General features: G+C 43.3%; 1 protein-coding gene across 2 annotated transcripts in view; it reads right to left on the reverse strand.

Moving 5' to 3' along the window:
• KAZN (kazrin, periplakin interacting protein) overlaps nt 1-23,330 on the reverse strand; it is a 1,462,370-nt gene that overhangs the window by 151,204 nt on the left and 1,287,836 nt on the right. For both annotated transcript variants that reach the window (XM_051988503.1, XM_051988504.1), the window contains one exon: nt 11,584-11,775. In XM_051988503.1, the coding sequence (XP_051844463.1) occupies nt 11,584-11,775 (192 nt within the window). The remainder of the gene's footprint in view (nt 1-11,583; nt 11,776-23,330) is intronic.

Raw genomic sequence — 23,330 nt, forward strand, 5'->3', positions numbered from 1 at the left:
CATCTCACCACCTTTTTCATATTCCCTTTCTTTCTCCATTCTACTGATTTGCCTAATCATGTGGGAAAACTCATTCCTCTGGCCATGTAACCTGTAAAAATCATAGAATTCAACTAAGGTCCCTTCTGGAGCCAAGGTTCCATGCGTCTGTCATTCAGTCGAGCCAAACATTTATTAAGTGCCTGCTGTATATAAGGCAAAGTTTTAGATGCTGGGGATATAAAAATGACAAGTGGTAGACCTTGTCTTCAGGGAGCTTCTAATCTAATTAGGAAAAGACAGGTATGAAAAATAAAGCCACAAAGTGCACACAGAAAGACTGCCCAGGGGAGTCACTTTTAAGCCAATTTGGGTAAGACAGCAGGGAGCTCAAAAAAAAATAAAAGAGAGAGAGAGAGAGAGCAGGGGGCTCTTGAGCAGGGGATCATATCAGGAAAAGAGGGAGAGAGTAGCCATTTCCTTCTCCAGTTTATTTTACAGATGAGGAAACTGAGGTAAACCAGGTAAAGTGAATTGCTCAGGGTCACAGTTAGTAAAGGCACATAAATGAACAACCCTTCCTGAAGCTCACTTTACAATATTCAGTATGTGTTGCTGCTACTATAATTATTATTAACCAAGACTTCTATTAACACTTCAAGATTTGCAAGTCATTTTACATATATCATTTTATTTGATCTTCACAAATAAACTATCCCTCTTTTCATACTTGGAGAATCAACTAAAAAACTAACTGAAATGATTAACAACTTTAACAAAGTTGCAGTGTATAAGATAAACTCAATATCAATCATCAGCATTTCTACAGACTGCCAACAAATCCCAGCAGCAAGAAAGAGAAAAGAGGAATTCTACTTAAAATAATGTAAAATGCTTAGGAGTCTACTTGCTAAGACAAAACCAGGAACTTTATGAACATAATTACAAAACACTTTTTACACAAATAAAGTCAGATCTAAAAAACTGGGAAAATATCAATTGCTCCTGGGTAGGCTGAGCCAATATAATAAAAAGGACAATTCATGTGATTCTCACAACTTCCCTGAAAGAGAAATACTATCATTTATTCTCATTTTACAGATGAAGTGAGGTAGATCGCAATCAAGTGACTTGCCTGATCTCACATAGACTGATTGGAACTCAGGGCTTCCCAACTTCAGGCCTAGCACTTTCTCCACTTGAACTTGAGCTGCCATCTCTAGACCTTAGCTTCACCTTCTGTAAAATAGGGGGTCGGTTTTTCCAAAAAGAAATATCTTTCAATTGCCATCCATGGGAGCATAGATTTGGAGCTGGAAGAGATCTTATAGACCAACGATTCTAACCCTCTCATTTTACAGATGAGGGAATACAGAACTAGGGCTATGGATTTACAGCTAGGACCTTAAAAAGAAAGTATCAAGTCTAATTTTTTTATTTTAATAAGGAAACTGAGGCAGGGAAATTTAAATGATTGCTCAGGGGCACATGGCTAGTGAGTACCTGTGTACTAGGTTAGGGCTCTTAGAACCCAGGAGGTCAGAGCTGGGAGGGCCCTTAGAACCCAGGAGGCCAGAGCTGGGAGGGCCCTTAGAACCTGGGATGTCAGAGCTGGGAGGGCCCTTAGAACCCAGGATGGCAGAGCTGGGAGGGCCCTTAGAACCTGGGATATCAGAGCTGGGAGGGCTCTTAGAACCTGGGATGTCAGAGCTGGGAGGGCCCTTAGAACCCGGGATATCAGAGCTGGGAGGGCCCTTAGAACAGACTATCAGAGCTGGAGGAACCTTAGAACACAGACTGTTGGAGTTAGGAGAGCTCTTAAGGACCATCTAGCCCAATTCTCTCATTTTATAGATGAACAAACTCACTTCCAAGAAGGTGAGCTCATAAAACCTGAAGTGACACAAGGGAGTGTCCAATGCCAGAACACAGTGCCTAGAAGCTGGAGGCCTGTGTACAGTGAGAGAAGGGCAGGGCGAGGCTGCTGGAAGGGACCAGCAAATCCTTCAGCTCCATCTGCAAAGCTCCTTGCTTGGCCGGGGGCTGCTCTGAAGCCAGCACTGGACACAACTGCCTCAGCGCCGATGACACAGGACCTCCCCAGCACCCTGACATTCCCATCGCCTACTGTCCCTGGCCCCAGGATCAAAGGCAGCCTGGCTCTCCAGGACAGCTGCTGCTGGCTTGCAGGACTGTCCCTATCTGCCCCGAAGCTTTAATGACAGCTGGAGTTTGGAATGCAGGGAGTGGGGCATCTCCAGGGCATGGCCATTTTTATTTATTTTCCTTCTTTTAAAAAAACTCCTTCATGGGTTGTTGAATTTTGATGTCTCAGGGAGGTGCCTTAAATACTTCAGTTCTCCCACGATGGGCAAAATGTCACCAGGTCAGTCCTCCTTCTGCCAAAGAGGCGGTGCCTGGGGGGTGATGGATTAATTTTTTCAAAATGCTTTTTTCCCCTTCTTATGACATCACTATCGCTTCACACTGACTCAAGCCAGCTCCACCCTCCCCTGTAACATGCGAGAATAGACAAATCTGACAAATTAAAGATTAGATCGCTGTTATTCAGACACTTCATGACCCCTTTTGGGGGCTTCTTGGCAAAGATGAGGGAGCAGTTTGCCATTTCCTTCTCCAGTTCATTTTACAGATGAAGAAACTGAGGTAAACCAGGTCAAGTGAATTGCTCAGGGTCACAGTTAGTAAGTAAGTGTCTGAGGACAGATTTGAACTCATAAGATGAGTCTTCCTAACTTCAGTCCCATGGCCCCAGCGAGTTGCCCCAAATGAGTAGATTAATCTTCTCAATACATGGTTTTGCACATTTAATTCTTCAGCTCCAAGGCCTTTGATGGTTATCACTGCCTACAGAATAAGATCCAAACTCATTAGCTTGGCATTCGAGACCCTCCCAACATTTTATAGCTCCGGGTGTCACGGTGCTAGAAAGGAAGCTCAGCTAGAGGTCAACCGACAACTCCTTGTAAACAGGAGCAAGCAGGGGCCTGGAGGAGGAAGTCATTTGTCCGAGGTCACAGAGGCAACAACAACCACACTCATATTTCTATAATCTAAGCTTACACAGAGCTTTAAGACCTTCTCGCTGGATCACCTCGACAACCCTGGGACCCAGAAGCCATTTTATAGATGAGGAAAGTGTCCCACAGCTGGTGACTCAGGTCTTGCTGATTCTCTGTTCACTCTGTTCCAGCTCCGATTCTCCTTCCCCTCTCGTATCCCTCGCCATTGTCTCCTGTCCTGCCATTATGGCCAATTCGCCCAACCCGAATTCTTCCCTGCCCAGCCAGGTTTGGGCTGGTCTTTATACGGGGAGAGTCCTTCTCTCCTTACTAATCATGTAAGTCTTATTATTATTATATTATTATAATGATTATTATTAATAGATGTAAGTCTTATCCTCCCCTCAGGATACAGGTTAAATCCCACTTATTTATGAAGCCTTCCAGAGATAGTTGGAAGGAACTGGTCTCTTCCTTTTTGGATGCTGACTTTCTTTGGGCACCCTTCTCTCCGCCATCTTGGCCAGAAGTCCCTTTGGGCGCCCTTCTTATTTCTTTCTTCTTCTTCTTCTTTTTTTTTTTTTTAATAGCTTTTTATTTACAAGTTATATGCATGGGTAATTTTTCAGCATTGACAATTACCAAACCTTTTGTTCCAATTTTTCCCCTCCTTTCCCCCATTCCCTCCCCCTTCCATGGCAGGTTGATCAATACATGTTAAATATGTTAAAGTATAAATTAAATACAATATATGTATATATGTCCAAACATGTACATCCTATTTTGCTGTACAAAAAGGATCGGACTCTGAAATAGTGTACAATTAGCCTTGAAGGAAATCCAAAATGCAGGCGGACAAAAATAGAGGGATTGGGAATTCTATGTAGTGGTTCATAGTCATTTCCCAGAGTTCTTTTGCTGGGAGTAGCTGGTTCAGTTTATTCCTGCTCTATTGGAACTGATTTGGTTCATCTCATTGCTGACAATGGCCGGGTCCATCAGAATTGATCATCTTATAGTATTGTTGTTGAAGTATTATAATGATCTCCTGGTCCTGCTCATTGGGTGCCCTTCTAAGAGGACTCTCAAAATTGTGATTTGACTTCTTACCTGCTTCTATAACTACACACTAAGCTTCCTGAGGGCAGGTCTTACATCTCCAGCCAGGATGTGTGCTCAGCCAGGCAACAGTGTCTCACATGCAGCGGGGACTCAATGACGCTCAATGTGGTGATTATTGATAATATTATGATAATGATAAAATGCTGCCTTAGACCAAACCTGTTCCTTAGGCTTCAAGGACACTGGTCACTCTTGGGGAAAAGCATAAAAGAAAAAGATGGGAGGCTAGGAGAGAAAGGACTCTGGGTTTGGAGGGGGAAGAGCTGTATTAGAATCCTGACTTTATTTCCCAACTAACTGTGTGATAGTGTACAGATCATCTCACAAATGCCTTAGTTTCCTCATTTATTAAAATGAGGTTGACCTACTTGATTCCTCCCAGATTTTACATTCTATGATATAAGATCATCCTCCCTTCATCCCTTCTCTCATAGCTTTGAAGAATCTTATTTAAAATCTGATATTCTATTCTTTAGCATTTATTTCAGTTTTGACACTGTGCATTTTAAAATCTCTTTATTTGCTCTTATATCCTATGTTCTAAGGTTCTTTCCATTTCTGATGTTCTGAGTTCCAAGGTTCTTTTTAACTCTGACATCCTATACTCTAATACCCTGGCTATTTTTGACATTCTACGCTCCCTCCCAGTTCTGACATCTATGTTCTAAGGTCCTTCCCTGCTCTGACCTTGTTCTAAGGGTCCTTCCAGCTCTGACATCTTGTGTTCTAAGGGCCCTCCCAGCTCTGACATCCTGTGTTCTAAGGGCCCTCCCAGCTCTGACCTCCTGGGTTCTAAGGGCCCTCCCAGCTCTGACCTCCTGTGTTCTAAGGGTCCTCCCGGCTCTGACCTCCTGGGTTTTAAGGGCCCTCCCAGCTCTGACCTCCTGAGTTCCAAGGGACTTCCCTGCTCTGACCTTGTTCTAAGGGCCCTTCCAGCTCTGACATCTTGTGTTCTAAGGGCCTCCTAGTTCTGACCTCCTGGGTTCTAAGGGCCCTCCCAGCTCTGACCTCCTGGGTTCTAGGGGCCCTCCCAGCTCTGACCGCTTGGATTCTAGGGGCCCTTCCAGCCCTCACATTCTGTGTTCCCAGGATCCTCCAGCTCTTGCTGGCAGTTGCTCTGGGACGGCGCACGGGTTTCTGGCTGCTTCCTGCTTTGTAAGTTCTCTCCCAAGGCCAAATCATTCAAACCTCACTCACCCCCAATGTGCTGTTGGCTGATGCATTTGTCAACAGTGGAATTCTTCGAGGGCTCTGTTTCCTCGGCTGATGGGAATGCTGGTGGTTAACAGATGTTGCCCAACATCTGCTGCCCGCTTCACGGCCACCTTTTTTCTTGTTTTTCTCGTTACAGGCTCGTACGTTCCAGTTGGCACCCAAGCCCTGCTCTGCCCGTGCATCTGTCCACAACTTATTCTGCGAGTTTGTAGGTGGGAGGAAGCAGCTGAAAGCTCTGCCGGGTCCCAACCACAGTATTTGGGGAAGCACCGCTTTTAAATCCAGTTCTGTCAGAGAGGATCAGTCTGGGGTCTGGCTGAACGCCACAGGACTGATCCCAATGCAACACTGACCTTGACATGGAGGCAGTGGAAAGAGTTCTGGATTCAGATTCTGGCACTTGGGCTCAAACCCTGCTTCTGCCCACTTACTAGCTGTGAGCCTTGGGCAAATACCTTTACTTCTCAGGGTCTCGGTTTCCTTTCTTGTAAAAATAGGTGATTGGATGAGATTGTTTATCAACAAGCATTTTAAAAGGATCCCTTCTGAGTCAGGGGCTAGGCATTGGGTATTGGTGATAGCACAACAAAGAAGGAAGGAAATGGTCCCTACCTTCTCAGACTGGCTCCTGGGAACCTTCAGCTCTGATTCCACAACCCTCAGCAAACACCTTGAACAGAAGGTATACCTTTGAGCCAACAGGATTTCTATTGGCTTATATCCCAAAGAGATCTTAAAGAAGGGAAAGGGACCTGTATATGCAAGAATGCTTGTGACAGCCCTCTTTGTAGTGGCCAGAAATTGGAAACTGAGTGGATGCCCATCAGTTGGGGAATGGCTGAATAAGTTATGGTATGTGAATGTTGTGGAATATTATTGTTCTGTAAGACATGACCAGCAGGATGCTTTCAGAAAGGCCTGGAGAGACTTACATGAACTGATGCTGAGAGAAGTAAGCAGGACCAGGAGATTATTATTCAATTCAATAACAATACTATATGATGATCAATTCTGATGGACATGGCCATCTTTGACAATGAGATGAACCAAATCAGTTCTAATTGTTCAATAATGAAGAGAACCAGCTACACCCAGTGAAAGAACTCTGGGAAATAAATGTGAACCACAATGTAGCATTTCCACTCCCTCTGTTTTTGTCTGCTTGCATTTTTTATTTCCTTCTCAAGTTATTTTTACCTTATTTCTAAGTCTGATTTTTCTTGTGCAGCAAAATAACTGTATGGATATGCACACATATATTGTATTTAACATATTTAACATGTATTGGTCTACCTGCCATCTGGGGGAGGGGGCAGGGAGGAAGGAGGGGAAAAGTGGGAACAGAAAATTTTGCAAGAGTCAATATTGAAAAATTACCCATGCATAAATCTTGTAAATAAAAAAGCTATAAAACAAAACAAAACAAAACAAAATAAAAATAAGAAGGAATGAGCTTTCATTCCCACTTCATCTTGTCCTTAGTGGCCCTTGTGGGTCCTGGCTGAGGTCAAACCAATTGTCAGAAGACCTCTGTCCCAATTTGTTATTTACTAGGTATCATCAGTAAGTAGCTTGACTGCTAGGAGGCAAAGCGGAGAGTGCCGGGCCTTGAATCAGGAACACCTGAATTCAACTCCAGCCTCAGACACTTACCTCGGTAATCACAACCTTTGTCTGCTTCAGTTTCCACTGGTATAAAATGGGGATAATGGTGACATCTCCCTCCCTTCAGTGTGACAACAATTGTAAAGCACTTAGCATAGTGCATAGCACATAGTAGGTGCTATATAAATGCTAGTTGGCAATTCTCGTTATTTTTATTATCATCATGATCACTACCTGACTCAAAATGGGGGGGAGGGGAGAAGTGTTTTGAGGTTTGGAAAAACATCAATTATTATTTATAATGACTCTTCTACACTTATTTTTGTTGCTGATTTGTTTTTTGATCTCAAGTTAGTCATTTAATTTCATTTGTCCAATCTAGTTCTTCTCACAATTAGGAAACCAAGACTCTGATTGGTCATATATGTTCAAAGCTTCAAAGTAACCCGAGAAGACAGCTAGTTTACTTAATCCAATCTTCTCATTTTAGATTACTCATTTGATAAATGGAGATTTTTTTTTTTGGGGGGGGCAGGATTCTTAGACCTGTGATTTTGGACACGTTGGGAACTCTTGGTGTGGAACTTCCCTCCTCTGATACAGAAGGACAATCTGTCTGAATCTAATAGTCCTAGAGAGATGTCAAGAGCACTGAGGGCTAACTAATTTGCCCAGAGTCGTAGAACCAGTGTGTAATAAGGCCAGAATTTAAAGCCATTTTTGTACTAAGTCTCGTTGTCTCTACCTGCCAGCTCAAACCAATACTAGTTACTTTATAGTCTTGTTATGAGTGGGATAAAGGATCTTTATGAGGCTTTGACAACTATCAATTTAAAAAAAAAAACTTGTGATTTCATCATTGTAGAGAGAAAAGATAATATCATGGTGATTATTACTACATTTGGAACCTGAATTCTTATATGTGATTCCCAGACACTGGGTTTTCTGGATAACCTGAAGACAAAGTAATATACTCTTCTGTACCAAGATTTCCTCATTGATGTAAGAAGAGGGAGGACTGTGACCATGCTAGGACACATGAGAGCAAATCCTCTTTTTGCCGTTTCCTACCTGTATGATTTTAGGCTTCAGTTTCCCTGCTTAGTAAAAATAGATAGTTGAGGGGCAGCCAGATGGTGCAGTGGACAGAGTGGCCTTGGGGTCAGGAGGACCTGAGTTTGAATGTGGCTTCGGACACTTAACACTTGCTACTTGTCATTTAACTCCAAGTGCTTCGCCAAAGAGAAAAGAATGAGATAACGGGACTAGATGGCCTCGAAGGTCCCTTTTAGTTCTGGCTCTGAATACAAGCCATCTCTGAGTTTCAGTTTCAGTAAAAAGAAGGCTAGATGGTCTCCAAGGTCCTTCTCAGATTTCAAATGATGCTTCTATGATCTATAATTTCTTTACAGAGAAGCTTAGAGGATGAATAAATAATACCTGTAAAGAACGCAGGGTGCCATTTAATTGTTATTTGCTTGGTGTCTTGCTGCTGTAGCCAACTGGCCTTCACAATTTAGCCTCTTAATCCTCACCTGCAAGGTCAACCCCACCCTCAACTTTGGGACCAACTTAAACTCAAAGTCTAAGTCCCCTCGATGGGACTTAAAGGAGCCTCGGGTTACTATTAGCTCAGCTGCTCTTCATGACCACGATGACATGGGCAATGTGGTAACAAGACTGGAATCGTGCTGGGCGGAGAGCCAGGAGACTCAGGTCCCTTCACTGAATTACTGCAATTCCCAAGAGCCTCAGTCAACTGCTCTGGAAAATGGGGATAAATTACAGCAGCTGGACTATCTGTCACACAAAAAGTGCATTGTAGACTTGAAAGCACTTTACATACTGGAGGTACCAGTATTAAGTCGGCTTCTCTAATGACCCTGTTCTGGCTTTGTAGCCAAGCCTTGATTATTGGCTTTGCTCTGGGTTTTGTGGCTGAGCTCAGTTACCAGGCTCTTAGGGTGTTCTCTATGACCTGCCCCCACCTTGTCTACTCCCCAGCTCCCAGACTTGTTTGCCTCTGCCCCACCTCCCAGTGCCCAAGTCCCTGCCTGAGTGTTTCTGGGAATGGGCCAACTTTCTTCCTTTCCATCCTACAGCAGAGTAGAAAATCCTGTCCTTGCACTTAAATCACTGGGGTGGGGTCCCCGTTCCCTGCTGTTGAATTGAATTGATGCCAGATATCCTGTCTGCTGACAAGCAAAAAGGTAGATTGGAATTAGCAATGGGTTTAGAGGCAAGGGTCCTGGGTTTGAATGCTGACTTACCCATTTACTAGCTGTGTGATTGTGGATCTCTGTGGGCATCTAGATCTGGAAGACACTGCAAAGGCCACCTTCCTTCAATTTACATGTGGGGAAACTGAGGCAAGAGAGATGATGTGGCAGATCTAGTAACTAGCAGGGTCAGGATTTGAACCCCAAACTCCAGACTCTAAATGAACTGCTCTTTCCATCATACTCTGACTCTGTCAAAGCCACAGTTTCAGGGTGGTAAGGTCACAGAGATTTTAAGGCACATAATTTGAATTTGAACTTCAGTACTCTACCAGGTACCCTCAGGGGGACTCTGTAATTCTGCAGTGTGATCCCCTGACATGTGGTTTTGGACTGGGCTTCATAACTCCACACAGGGAGCAGGCGGTGTGTTTAGGCAAGAATAGGCTGGTAAGTCCCTGGCTCTTCCCTTTCCCCATTCCCTGCCTTTCCAGGAAGAGCCAGGGAATCAGGACTTTCTCCTTTCCCATAGGGCTCGCGGGGGCAGACAATGGGGCTAAGAGTTCTTTCTGAGGTTAATTCCATGGAAAGGTTTTGTGGTCTCTGGAATCAATGCGAGGAAAGGTTGTGAAAACAGTACTTGGCGAAACTCTGGAGGCTCTCAGAGCACGGGGAACAGAGTCAGCAAGCTCACCCCACCCAGTGCCAGCCAGCATTTCCCCTGTGGGAGAGTCTCTGGGGCTCTGCTCAGACTAGTCTTGAGTGTTTCCAGCAAGGGAGGCCTTCCCTGCTTGCTGGTGGAGACTATCATAGAGCTAAGGAGAGGCTGAAACTGCAAAGACGCCCAGCAAGATTCTGTGTAAGATTGTGCAGAAAAGGCATCTGTAGTTGGGCAGGACCACTGGGCCTTTTAAGAGTTCTCAGAGGGGGATAAAAACAGCAGAGGATGCAGAGGTGGGAGAATGACCAACCTGTGGGGTAGAAGTCTCACTAGCTGACTGTCAAACAATGAAACTTAATAGGAATAAATATAAAGTCCTAAGCCTGGGCCCAAACATTCAATAACACAAGAGCAGCATGGAAGAAGACTTGGCTAGATAGCCAATAATAGATCATGTGAAAAAGACTTGAAGTTGGGGGTGTGGGGGAAGTTACTGGATTGCAAGCACTACATAAGCCAATGATGAGACAGAGCAGCCCCAAAAGGACCCGTGCCCTTGATGCTTGCATGAAGTCTCAGTATTCAAAGAAACGGATACGACTACATTGGCCAAATTTTTCTGAAATAAACTAGTTCATTTGTAGGTATTGCTTCTCATCCCTTCCTGATCCTCTGCTTTGATCCATCACAGCTGCTCGGTTACTTTTACAGCAAAGGGTGCTTTTTGAAAAGTCTTTCCAGAATCGTAAAAGCTGGATTTTATACCTTCTCCAATTAATATGACCACAGAAGGGCTAGTTTATCCACTGATTCAACCACTGATTCAATCTAAACTGTAACTGAAATGGTAATATGTCAATTAATTGAGAAGAATGAAGGATATAAGCTATTGTATGAAAGGCAAACCAATTCCTATCTCTGGATGTAAGAGAGTTAGAAATGGGATAGTTAAGAGGTAAAGCAGGTTGGTGAGGAAAGAGCCCCAGATGGAGGATTCCAGTGGGAGAGCTGGGGTTAAGCCCCTGAGAAGGAATCACCAGCTGGGAAAAAGGAGAGGAACAGACTGAAACACAGTGGAGAGAAGGGGTGACATCTCGAAGGGAGTCAGAGATTTTGAGATGCTAAGATGAGGTTGCTGTCGGTGAGAAGGAATAGGACACAGAAGGCCAGGGCAAGAGCCCACTCGGACACACCATCTAGAGAGCATCCAATTTTAATGACTTAAGTGAAATAACGATAATGACAAAACAATGGCTGGCACACAGTAAGTACTTAATAAATGCTTGATCTATGAGCTCTGGTGTAGTTTTGTTACGGAAACAATACAAATGAGCCTTTGAGACAAAGGCTCAATGGCCCTATCTTAGTTTCAGGTCTGGCTAGTGCACTACTACTCAAAGTAGACCTATTCCTTGAGAAAGAGGGGGTCATGTAAAATATATCCTTGCAACTGCCCAGATTTCAAAGCCAGATGAGACCCCATGTCTTGCTCCTCTGGGGAGTCAGAGGGATCCTTACAGCCACACAAGTCCAAGCTACTGTATACCATTCCACCATTCCACCTTTTTAGGGGCCATTTCTGAGCCCTTTCTGAGCCCTACAGAAGCTCAGAAATGGCCCCTAGCTTCTCCCAAATATCCTCTGATCAGAGTATCCTGCCTTGTCTCTGACCCCAGATTCCAGGTCTGACTGTCTCCTTCCTTCAGTACCAACCAGAAGGGTTCACCAAGGGAGGGGGCATCCAGTGCATGACACTCACCCACGAGGGCTTCTTTGGCTCTGGCTAACTCCTGCTCCTTCTGGGCCAGCTGGACTTTGAGCTCGGTGGCCGAGAGAATCTCCGTGGACTTGCTTCCGTGAGACTCCTCCAGGTCCTTTGTGAGCATTTCCTTCATCTGCCGGAGGATATGAACCTCGTCTTGCAGCTGAGATACCTCTTCTCGTAGTAGCGCTGGAGGAAACAAGAACAATTCAGGGAAATGACTAGCTGTTCTCGTTCTAGTTCTCTCCCTGTCTCTGTCTCTCTGCATTGGGGGCAAAGCAGGGTAGGTACATTTAAGGCCTCCAGCCTGTCAGAGTCCAACCTTCTCCTAGAAAGGGAAAAAGCACTTGGAACTTCACCTTAGATACTTACTGGCTGATACTGGGCAAACCACATCTTTGTGTTTCATTTTCCTTATTTATAAGAGTGGGACCTGTCAATCCCTTGGGTCCTTTCCAGATTAACTATGTGATGCTATAGAGCAGGGGTCTTCAAACTACATTCTGTGGGCCAGATGCGGCAGCTGAGGATGTTTATCCCCCTCACCCAGGGCTATGAAGTTTCTTTATTTAAAGGCTCACAGAACAAAGTTTTTGTTTTTACTATAGTCTGACCCTCCAACAGTCTGAGGGACAGTGAACCGGCCCCCTATTTTAAAAGTTTGAGGACCCCTGCTATAGAGTAAGATCTAGTAATAAACGTCAGAGACAGGGTTCAAAGTCAGGCTTTCCTGATTTCCAGTGGCTATTTATCGAGAATTCTTCCTCATGATTGCTGGGGGAAATTCCACCTTAGTGCACGGAGCAGTTCCTGTTAACTAAGTCATAGAATCTCAGAATAGCTGCCATAAATAGTAAAAATAGTAATAATAGCTGATATTTCTAGAGAATTTCAAGATCAAAGTCATCATTTTACTTGCTGCTTCTAACTGTCCTGTCAAGTAAGTGCCTTTATCTTCATTTTATAGATGGGGAAATGGAACCCCAACAAATAAGGTGTAAATAATAATAACAACAGCAAGCATTTATATAGCGCTTTAAGGTTTGAAAAGTGCAATGCTTTGATTGCACATTTATAACATATATCAGATTGCTTGCTATCCTATGGAGGAGAGAAGATAAGGAGAAAGGAATAGAATTTGGAACCCAAAACTTTAAGAAAAATGTTTTAAAAAATTTATGTATAATGGGAAAAATATTATTGATATATAGCATTAATAATATAAATATATCATTAATAATGTATCGTATACCATTATAACACACTAATAACATATGATAAAATTAATGATTATGTAACATTGATATAGACTATTATGACACATAATAGTAATAATATTTAAAAGACATTTGTAAAAAAAAAGTGAAATCTTTTACAATATTATATTTGATCTTCACAGTAACTCTAGAAGATAGGTGCTATTATTATCCACGTGTAATAGATTTTTTTTTTGCATTGGGGTCAAAGTGGAGTATATAAGGCCTTCAGCCTGTCCATGACCAACTTTCTTCCAGAAAGGGAAGAGGCACTTGGGTGTTCCCAATGATTATTTACCCACACATAGACTAAGCGGCTTGCCCAGGGTCACGCGGGGAGTAAGTATCTGAAGCAGGATTTGCTCCTGGACCGCCCTGAGCCACCTAGTTGCCTCCCTGCGCAGTGGACAGGGCGCTAGATTTGGAATTTCACCTTAGATACTTGCTAGCCGACACGGGGCAAACCATGTCTTTGGGTCTCATTTTCCTTATTTGTAGGAGTAGGACCTGTGAGCCCCTCGGGTCCTTTCCAGATTAACTATGTGACCCTCCAGAGTAAGATCTAGTAATAAAGGTCCGAGGCAGGTTCAAAGCCAGGCTTTCCCGACTCCCGAGCAAGCTGCTTCTCATTCGTTCAGAAAGTCAAAGCTGGAAGGAATCGCAGAGATCTCCCTCAGTCCGTCTCTGAAGGATGGGCTGAAGCTCAGAGCCGGCCCCAAAGCTGCCCTTGAGCAGTCCCAGGTTACTGGAACCCAGCCCCAGGGAGAGTTCTGTTGGTGCGGACAGCGTCACTTCAGTCTTGCTCTTCCCTTCTCCCCCCGTGCTCAGAGACTTCTGTGAGCTCGTCCTCATCCGCTCATCCGGCAGCCAGTCATCCCTCCCCACTTATTCGTTTGTCCCACACCTCCTCTGCACCAGGCCCTGTGCTAAGGAAACAAACTCTGACTTTGAAGGGCTGACATCCCATTGTGAGGAACACACACACACACCATATACACACACGATCCACAATATGTATACATATCTACAATAGGCACATATAATATATACATATTCACAATGTACACACATGCACGCGACATATACACACGCAAACAGTATACACACAGATACACAATGTATACATATGCACACAATATGCACACCCACAATAGCATATACATAATACACATACACACAATATACACATATACCCACAATATGCACATATACACTATAAAGCATATGCACAACACCACAATATGCACACATACAAAATACACATACACCCACAATACACACACATATACTTAAATATGCACAATAATACAATCTACACACACACATAAAATATGCACACAATATATACATGCACACAGAGCAAGTTCTGTAGGGAGGGCAGTAGCAACTGGGGAGATTAGGATCCGTCTCTTTTAGGAGGGGACACATATTACAGATGAGGAAACTGAGACAGACAGAAGTTAAATGGTGTGCCCAGGGTTACACAAGGAGTAAGTAAGTGAAGCAGGGTTTGACCTTAGCTCTTCCTGAATCACCTCGACGCCTCCCTGGGTAGTGGACAGGACCTGGAATTTCATCTTAGATACTTTGCTTTTTACATGGAAGGAAGCTAGATTCTAAACCAGGTGGACAGCTAAGTGGTGTAGTAACAACAGCATTGGGTCTACATTCAAGAAGAGTTCAAATCTTACCAGCTCTGTGACTGCGCAAATTACTTAACCTTGCCTCAGTTTCCTCATCTGTAAAATGATCCAGAGAAGGAAATGGCAACTCACTCCGGTATCTTTGCCAAGAAATCCCCAGATGGGATCAGGAGGAATTAGACAAGACTGAAAAACAACTGAACAACAAAAGCTCCTAAGAGTCAGAGGCAGAAGGCCCCTTTCTTGGCATGTGGGCAGCCACACTCAGCTCTTCTATTCTGCCCAAGTGTAAATAAGATCTTCCTGGCCTGAGAAGAAAGCCCCGTCCCTCATGCTCCAGGTTCTGTCCCTTAGCCTGGTTCTGCAAAATGGAGGTATGGGAGGGTCAGGATCTTCTTTTAATTCTGCAGAGGGGAGATCTGACTTTTTTTGTCTAAATTCATGCCCTCTAAAGTGGAGAAAAAGAGGCAGTGTGGTAAAGAGAATGGGTCCTGGATCTGGAATTAATGGATTTGAGATAAAAGCCAGCTTTATTACTTCTCTTATCACATAGTAGAAAAAGAGTTGGCTCAGAAGTCAGAGGACATGGATTCAAATCCTATCTTTGGTGCTTACTACCTTGATGATGTTCGGTAAGTCTGCATTTACTGGACCTCAGTGAAATAGCCTTTGAAGTCCTCTCCAGGCCCAGAGTTATGATCCCATGACTCAAAGTAAATGACTTTACACAAATCATTTTTTCTCATCTCTAAACAAGAAAACTGGGGAAGATGACCTTTAAGGTCCCTTTCTAGTTCAAAATAATAGGATCTTTATCTTTTCCCCCTTTGATGGGCTTTTGGTTGAAACCCTCTGAGCGTTAATGTTAACTCCGAGAGTTAATGTTAACTCTGAGAGTTAATGTTAACTCTACAGCAAGAGCATTTCACTGTTTATTTTATTGTTTTGCTGATTTTTCTAGACCAAAGAAAGTGATGGATAAAATGTTAATAATGAAGATTAAATTTAAAAGTGTACATATTTCTCCCAATGGAGTGGTTGCTAAACATTTATCAGCATACACTAGGTCAAATGACTTGGGCTGGTAGTTATCTGCAAGGTAACTTCCAACTGCTCTTTAACACATAGGGTCACACACAGTGAGGTTAATGAGAGAGAGAGAGAGAGAGAGAGAGAGAGAGAGAGAGAGAGAGAGAGAGAGAGAGAGAGAGAGAGAGAGACTCTTAGACTGACACTCAGAGAGTGGTATGGTTTCTGCCCAATTCTATTTGTAGCTACTACTCCTTAAGAAAGATTTCAGAACAGCTAGTTTATCCTGGAGACTTCCTCTATTAATCTTACTGTATGCTCCTGGCTCTCCTGCAAACCTATCTAGATTAGCCACTTTGGACCTAGACCCCCAAATTATCACTCCCTCAAAATCAACTCTGCTATATCACAATCTCCCACTACTCCCTTTCCTTTTATGCTAAAATGTTAGTGACTAATTACAGTTGCTTTCCTACTTCTCTTTGGATACCCAATTTCCAGTGTATGAACTCTTTCCTGATAATCATGCAGTTTGGAAATGCATCTATAAATTAAAATCTTAGAGATCTTTTTAAGACTTGCATAGGAGCATCGACAGTTTAAGTGATTTGTCCATGGCCACACATCTAATAAAAAAAAGACTGAAGGAAAAAGCATTTATTAAATGCCCATTATATGCCAAATATGTTCCAAATTGACCATAAAAATACCAAAGCAAAATTATGTGTTAAAAACAGAATTTGAAAGTCTTCCTGGCTTTTTATTCACTATGAAAGTTTGCTTAGAGGTTAATATAACTAAGGTATAATTTAATAATAACTAAGAGGTTAATATACTTATATTTTAACAGAAGACTTCTTGGGGAACTTTTCTAAGCCAAAGGAATGAATCATCAATGGTAAAAGTTTCTGCTCCATGGCTAGCAGGTAGAAGAAACATGTTTTGATTTTGTTTTTGCAGTAGTTAAAGAGTTAGAGACACAACAGGGAAGAGACTCTCTCTGGATCTCTTCAGGAAGACAATCCTGATGTTAAGGGCAGAATAACCTAGGAACTCCCTGTACACCTGCAAATGTGAGAGGAAGAAAGGGAACAAGACTGGGCCAGCCCCCACCCAACCCCCCCTCTTGAGAAATGTTTATTTTTCCTTTATGGCACCAAGGCCGTTGTCCTTGGTTACTGAGAGCGGCTAGTTGTTTTCTGCCTGGCTCACCTATTAGGTGTACCTGACATGCCAGCCCCTCCCCGCCCCCAAACAAAAACAGGAAGGAGGTGCTACCAGGTGTGGCCATCCTAGGAGCAAGTTTCAGAAAAGGTGGAGAAACCACTTCTATAGAGAGAAAAAGTTCCAAGGAGCTTAACTGAAACTGTACCAGCTGAGAGAATGATAATGCTCTTAATGCTTTTGGGAGCCACAATCCTTTAATCAGAGGCAGAAAATTAGAGGGTGAGAGCTTATGGAGAAAGAGTTCTAGACCAGGGGCTTGGATGACCCAACTTCTCTTACTGGCCCTGCCACAAACTTGCTACGTGACATTAAGCAAGTCGTGTTACCCTTATGGGTCTCAGTTTCTTCATCTACAGGATGAGCTGATGGGGCTAGTTTATTCTCTAAGGACTCTTGCAGCTCTTGACATTTTATGTTTCATGTTCTATGTTCTAAGTATTTCCCAGCTCTGACCACCTATATTCTGTGTTCCTTCCCAGCACAGATATTGTGGTCTAAGATACCATCCAGATCTTCTACTTTCTAATGTTCCTATCTTCCATCTCTGTCATTCTGTTTTTTAAAGCCCTTCTCAACAAGGACAATCTGTGTTCTAAGAGCACATCCAATTCCAACTTCCTTCTAAGAATCCTGCTAGTTCTGACATCATAAGTTCTAAGACTCCTCTCAGCTCTTGATATTGTGTTCTAAGACCCTCCCAACTCTGACATCCTGTGTTCTAAGGGTCATCCTAGTTCTGACAACTTGTATTCTAAGCTTCTTCCCATTTCTGACATTGTAGGTTCTAAGATCTTTTATATCTCTGATACTCTACCAAAGATCCTCCTTGTTCTTACATTCTAGGTCCAGTATTCATGGTTCTATGATTCCTGACCCTAGACTCAAAGAAACAATCACAAGACAAAACAAAAACAAAATGCCTCTCAAACACCCTCTCAAGCTCTCCAACTAGGTAACTACTTTGGTGGAAATAAGCAGAAAATACTGCTGGGCCTCATATTCCCTGGCAAAGCAAAGCAGGGAGCCAAAGACATTCCTCGGCTAATTTAGAACAAAGCCTTTTGCCTGGGAGATTTCATTTTTGTTTTTGTTGCCTGAATCACCTGGATGAATAGCTCCACCCTCCACCTGGCATTGCTCTGTTGGCCATTGTGTGACTCGGGGATGGGTCACATTGACTGGAATCCAGAAAAAAAGCTTTAATATGTGAGGCCTCAAGTCAGACAAAAAGCCCTTCACAGAAGTGGGGCTGTCCCAAGTGGGTGAAGAATGGTGGCTGGGCAGCCTTCCCTCTCCTGAAGAGTCTCAAGTATCCTTGGATTGTCTGAAGGGTTCTGGGGAATGCCCTTGGCATAGATGACCTTAGTGACCACACAAGGACTCTTCTGGGACTAGGGACCCTTGCATGAGCTAACTTGGCTCCATCCACAGTGGCCCAAACATGTACTTTCTTATAAAGTGGAAGGATAGCAAAGACTGACAAGGAGAGGATTAACTAAGATTACCACCTCTCTCAGCAACAGGAGGCAGGTTGTACTTATGGTGAGCTGGGAAAGAGCTACACGCTTAGCCTGATGGAGCCAGGAAGAATCCTGACCCCGCTAATAAGATTAAGGAGAACCAGTATCTACACAGTCTTCTCGAGTCTCAAAGTGTCATAGCCAAAAGACACCTTAAGAAAAGATATATATTTATATATTTTTATTTTATATATGTATTTAATGTTTATGTTTATATATATCTATATATTTAATATATAAAAAGATAAGGAAAAATAGATAAAGGAAGAAATTGCAAATTGGAGAGAAGGGATTTTTTTTTTCTCTCAATGGCAAGAAAGTTGGAATTATCTCTAGAATCAAACATAAAATGATTTTTAAAATCCTTTACAACCTGGCCTTAATCTTTCTTTCTCACCTTATTCATTATTGATATTCCTCTTTCTTGAGTAGCTAACCCGACCTTCACTTTCTCTCTCCCACTCCCATAACCTAGAAAATCATTCCTCCTTAAAGTAGAGTCTCTATACTTTAAAGATACAGTTTAATCTTCAACAATGAGAGGATCCAAATCAGTTCCAATTGATCAATAATGAACAGAACCAGCTACGGCCCAAGAAAGAACACTGAGAAATGAGTATGGACCATAACATATAGCATTTCCACTCTTTCTGTTATTGTTTGCTTGCATTTTTTTTTCTTGCCAGGTTATTTTTACCTTTTTTTCTAAATCTGATTTTTCTTGTGCAACAAGATAACTGTATTAATATGTATACATATATTGTATTTAACATCTACTTTAAGATATTTAACATGTATTGGACTACCTCCATCTAGGGAAGGGAGTGGGGGGAAGGAGCGGAAAAGTTGGAACAGAAGTTTTTGAAAGGATCAGTGTTGGAAAATCACCCATACATATGTTTTGTCAATAAAAAGCTATAAAAAAAGGAAGATACAGCTTAAGAACCACTTCCTACATCAGACATCCTGCCCTCCAAAAAGGGAAAGTAGGTAGGTTTCAGGGGTCTATGAAATTGGCTGGAAAAAATTTACATATTTATTTTCATTCATTGCCAACTGAAAGTAAGCATTTCCTTCAATTATTTAAAATCATTATTTGAAGAAAGGATCCCTAGATTGAAGTAGTCCCAGAATGGGGCAGGCTCTCTTTCCATGTAGATTTTTGAGCAATAACTAAAGAATTCCATATCAAATATACCATAGGGGTGAGTCTCCACCATATTACATATGATGGCTGCCAAGGTTCTGTCCTACTTTGAAATTCTGTCTTTCTAATTGGCCAGAATGAAAAATATTTGGAAAATATATATAGATGCCTGTATTTTCCCAGATATCACCCAAAAAATTGCTCCAAGTGGACTGGTTTTGTAGGGTTAGGGGCTGGAAGGGGGAATTTCAGCAATATATCATCCATATCTACCAATACAGGTCAACATCTTTGCAATTTAAGAGATCTCTCCTAAAAACAAGCCTGGCTTCTGTGATACAGATTCATTGTGAAAAGAAAACAAGTTGAATTTCTCCTTCTCCTACAGGACATATTTGAATTGAATGCTTGAAGATAGTGATCAGATTAGCAGACATTTTAGGCTTCAAACCCACTGGTGAATTAGGGGGAGTGTCTGCCCTAAGCATGGCAAAATATTCACTGGAAGAAGAGTGAACAAGAATGGTTTCTTCCAACAGCTAGGAAGGCGGATAAAAAAGGCACCATGGAACTCTTAGAGCTGGATCACACATTGAAGATGACAAGGCATCCACTGTATCCCAGGCATCAGTCATCCTGACATTTTTCCTGCTACTGGACTTCAATGAATCTGGGAGAGAAAGTAAGGCTGCCGACTTGGTGCAACTCTGCTTTACTTAAATCCAGTTCATTTGAGAGTCAAGACAACATTCTGCGATATCATCAGTCCTCTCTGAAATGAAGGAACAATGTCTTTTCTGCCTCTATATTCAATGATCCATGACCTTAGTCACTTCATTTCTCCAAGGTTCAGTTTCCTTAATCTCCAATACGGGGGTAAATCTTACTGATAACGATCTGCCTCATTGAGGTCTTGGGAGGAGAGTGCTATGCATGTGGGAGTCATATTTACTCCAGTCTTTTCTACTACATTATGTGGAGGCAAGAGACCATGTCTTATACTCCTTGATATTTTCCCCCAGTCTAAAACACACAGGACTGAGAACCTAGTATGTCCTCCATAAAAAGGGGCAACTAGGTGGTGTAGTGGATAGAGCACCAGCACTGAAGTCAGAACACCTGAGTTCAAATCTGGTCTCAGACATTTAATACTTCCTGGCTATGTAACTATGGGCAAATCACTTAACCCCAATTGCCTCAGTAAAAAAAAAAAAAAGAAAGAAAGAAAAGAAAAGAAAAGAAAAAGAAAGAAAGAAAGAAAAAAAAGAAAAAAATGGAACCTCAGAAGTGTAAGGATCATCAAATTGATCCATTTCATGTCAAAATATGCCTGAGAGATGTTCATCACTCCACCTCCCCCTGGCCTATCTTCAGGGATAGAAAGCTCACTATCTTTGGAGGTACCAACTTTTGGACAGCTCCAGTTATTAAGTTCTTTCCTATTACAGGTCTGAAATCAAACTTCTTAGTCACAGCTCCAGTAGCTGCCAAAGAACTGACTAGTCAGACACCTTGTGCCTTAACAAACTGCAGTCTCAAAAGCAATCTGTGGGTGGAGAGCCCCTGGAGTTATTGGATTTCCCTCATGCTCAAGATAATGCATAGAGACTGCGGCAGCACCGGATTCCCTCCTACCCCCACACAATTCGACACTGGTGACAGAATACATTCAGATCTTTCTAATTCCCCTTTGGTTCTAAGTCTGATCTAGATTCCAATGGGTCTAAACCTGTTGGCTCCTTCCACTGTTCCTCAGTTTGTTGTGAGGGCATCGAGCCCCCTCCAGAGACTTAGGGGCTCAACAGTGCAATTCTTCCAAACAAACTCTCCTTGATATTTTCTCTAAGGGTCCTCTGAGCCTCAGATGGAAGAATCATTTCCAAAATGGCCTCATCCCTCTGAAACGGGCTTCCTTAATAACGACGATGGGCCATAGGCCTATTTATCAATGCCTGATCCCATTTTGGACAGTGCTTTTAATCTGGAGTAAAGAGACAAGTCCTGCTAAGTTGGCCCTTTTGGGATACATGACGCAGAAGCAATTTTGGCCTGTGAGATGGAGAGAGGGCTGCTCTTGAAGGGGTCGCTTCACAGCCTCATCAAGTGCTGTCTAGTTACGACCCTCCAATTACAAGAGAGAAGGGCAGTAAGCGAACTGTTTGAAGCAATTGTCACAGAGGCCCCCTGCCTCCCACATTCTCCGGAGCCTTAGAATTCCTGGTCAACCACAGAATTACAGCTGGATTTTAACTATAGCCGCAGCTATCGTAAGTGGTGAGGAGCGCAGCATGTCCGAATAGGGACCTCGGAGGCCATCGAGTTCATTGCAGTCTCTGGAGAAGAATCCCCCTCCTTCAGGGTCCTTCAGCTTCTGTCTGAAGTCTTTGGCAAAAGGGACCCTCGCCACCCCACAGCTGTTCATTCCAATTGGGACACCTCCACTTGTTAGGAAGCTTTCCTTGGCATCCAACCAAAATGAGTCTCCCTGTACCTTCCCCTCTGCCTTTAATTCTGCTCTCAGAACCAAGCAGGAGGAAGCTCATCCTTCTTCCACAGGACAGCGTCCACACAACTATAGATTCAAAACTAGCAGGCCCTGGAAAGGCCATCTGGTTCAGCCTTCACATTTTACAGAAGTGAACACTGAGGCCTGTGGGGTCCCAAGATCCCATAGGCTACAGACACGTTGAGATGTCCCTTTGCCCCCAGGCCTCTCTTCTCCAGACTAAAGACTCTCAGCGCCCTCAACCAATTGCAGAGAAACTAGACTTGAACCCATTTCAACATCCCAGTGTTCTGGGACACAGATCAATCTCCTACTGAAAATGCACTGTCCCACACTGTCCCGGAGTGCTGTCTGAACAAGACAGAGAATAATGGGAATGATTATCACTTCATTCCCGGAACTTGGCTCTTTCCTAAGGACATCAGCTCTTCTAGCTGTCATATCACATCGTTGATGTCAATGGGGGACTTTACAAGACATGTTGGAAACTGGGGTGTAGCTTCCTAAGCTGTAGCTGGGCCACACAATACTGGGCTGAGACAGTGACTCAGCAGCACCTGGCTGGAAACTTTGCTAGTAAAAATATGTATGTGTGTGTGTGAAAGACAGAGAAAGTGAGAGAAAGTGGGGGGGGGGAGGGAGGAAGAGAGAAACAGGGAGAAGGAGAGAGAGAAAGAGACAGAGAGAGGAAGAAGAGAGAAACAGGGAGAGGGAGAGTTAGATAGGAGGGAGGGAAGGAAGGAGAGAGGGGAGAGAGAGACAGAGAGACAGAGAGAGAATGAGAGAGAGAGAGAGAGAGAGAGAGAGAGAGAGAGAGAGAGAGAGAGAGGAGAGAGAGAGAGAGAGAGAGAGAGAGAGAGAGAGAGAGAGAAAGAGAGAGAGACAGAGACAGAGACAGAGACAGAGACAGAGACAGAGACAGAAAAAGGAGAGGAGAGGGGAGAGAAAGGGAAAGGAGGAGAGGTTAATGACTGGGGCCCCAAACAGGTCCAGATCTCCTTCTTGGCTCCTTCACTGACTTGCCCGGTGCCTCTAGGCTAGGTACTCACTACATTGAGCCATCTGCCACAGATCTGACACCCACAGCCCATGCCTGGGGCCACACACAAGTCTCCTGCCTGTAACCCAGGTCTCCCTTCAGATTTCCATTGTATTTGTTGGACTGTTGCCTTCTGCTACAGTCTGGAGGAAACATTGTTGCCCTGGGCTCTCGGGAGTGATGATGATTGTCCCTGTGGCAACAGAGTTACCTTAATGGGAAGACTAGAACTGGGATTCTGCAAGTGGGTCTGTTCTGGTGAGCCTTCGGGACAGCCTGGCTTTAATGAGGGCAGGATATCCACTCTTAGCCAAAGCCCGAGGCCTTGGGCAGTCTGGGGGAGCCTATGGATCCCTTCACACAAGAATGTTTTCAAC

This window comes from Antechinus flavipes, chromosome 3 (genome assembly GCF_016432865.1).
Source record: "Antechinus flavipes isolate AdamAnt ecotype Samford, QLD, Australia chromosome 3, AdamAnt_v2, whole genome shotgun sequence".
NCBI lineage: Eukaryota > Metazoa > Chordata > Mammalia > Dasyuromorphia > Dasyuridae > Antechinus > Antechinus flavipes.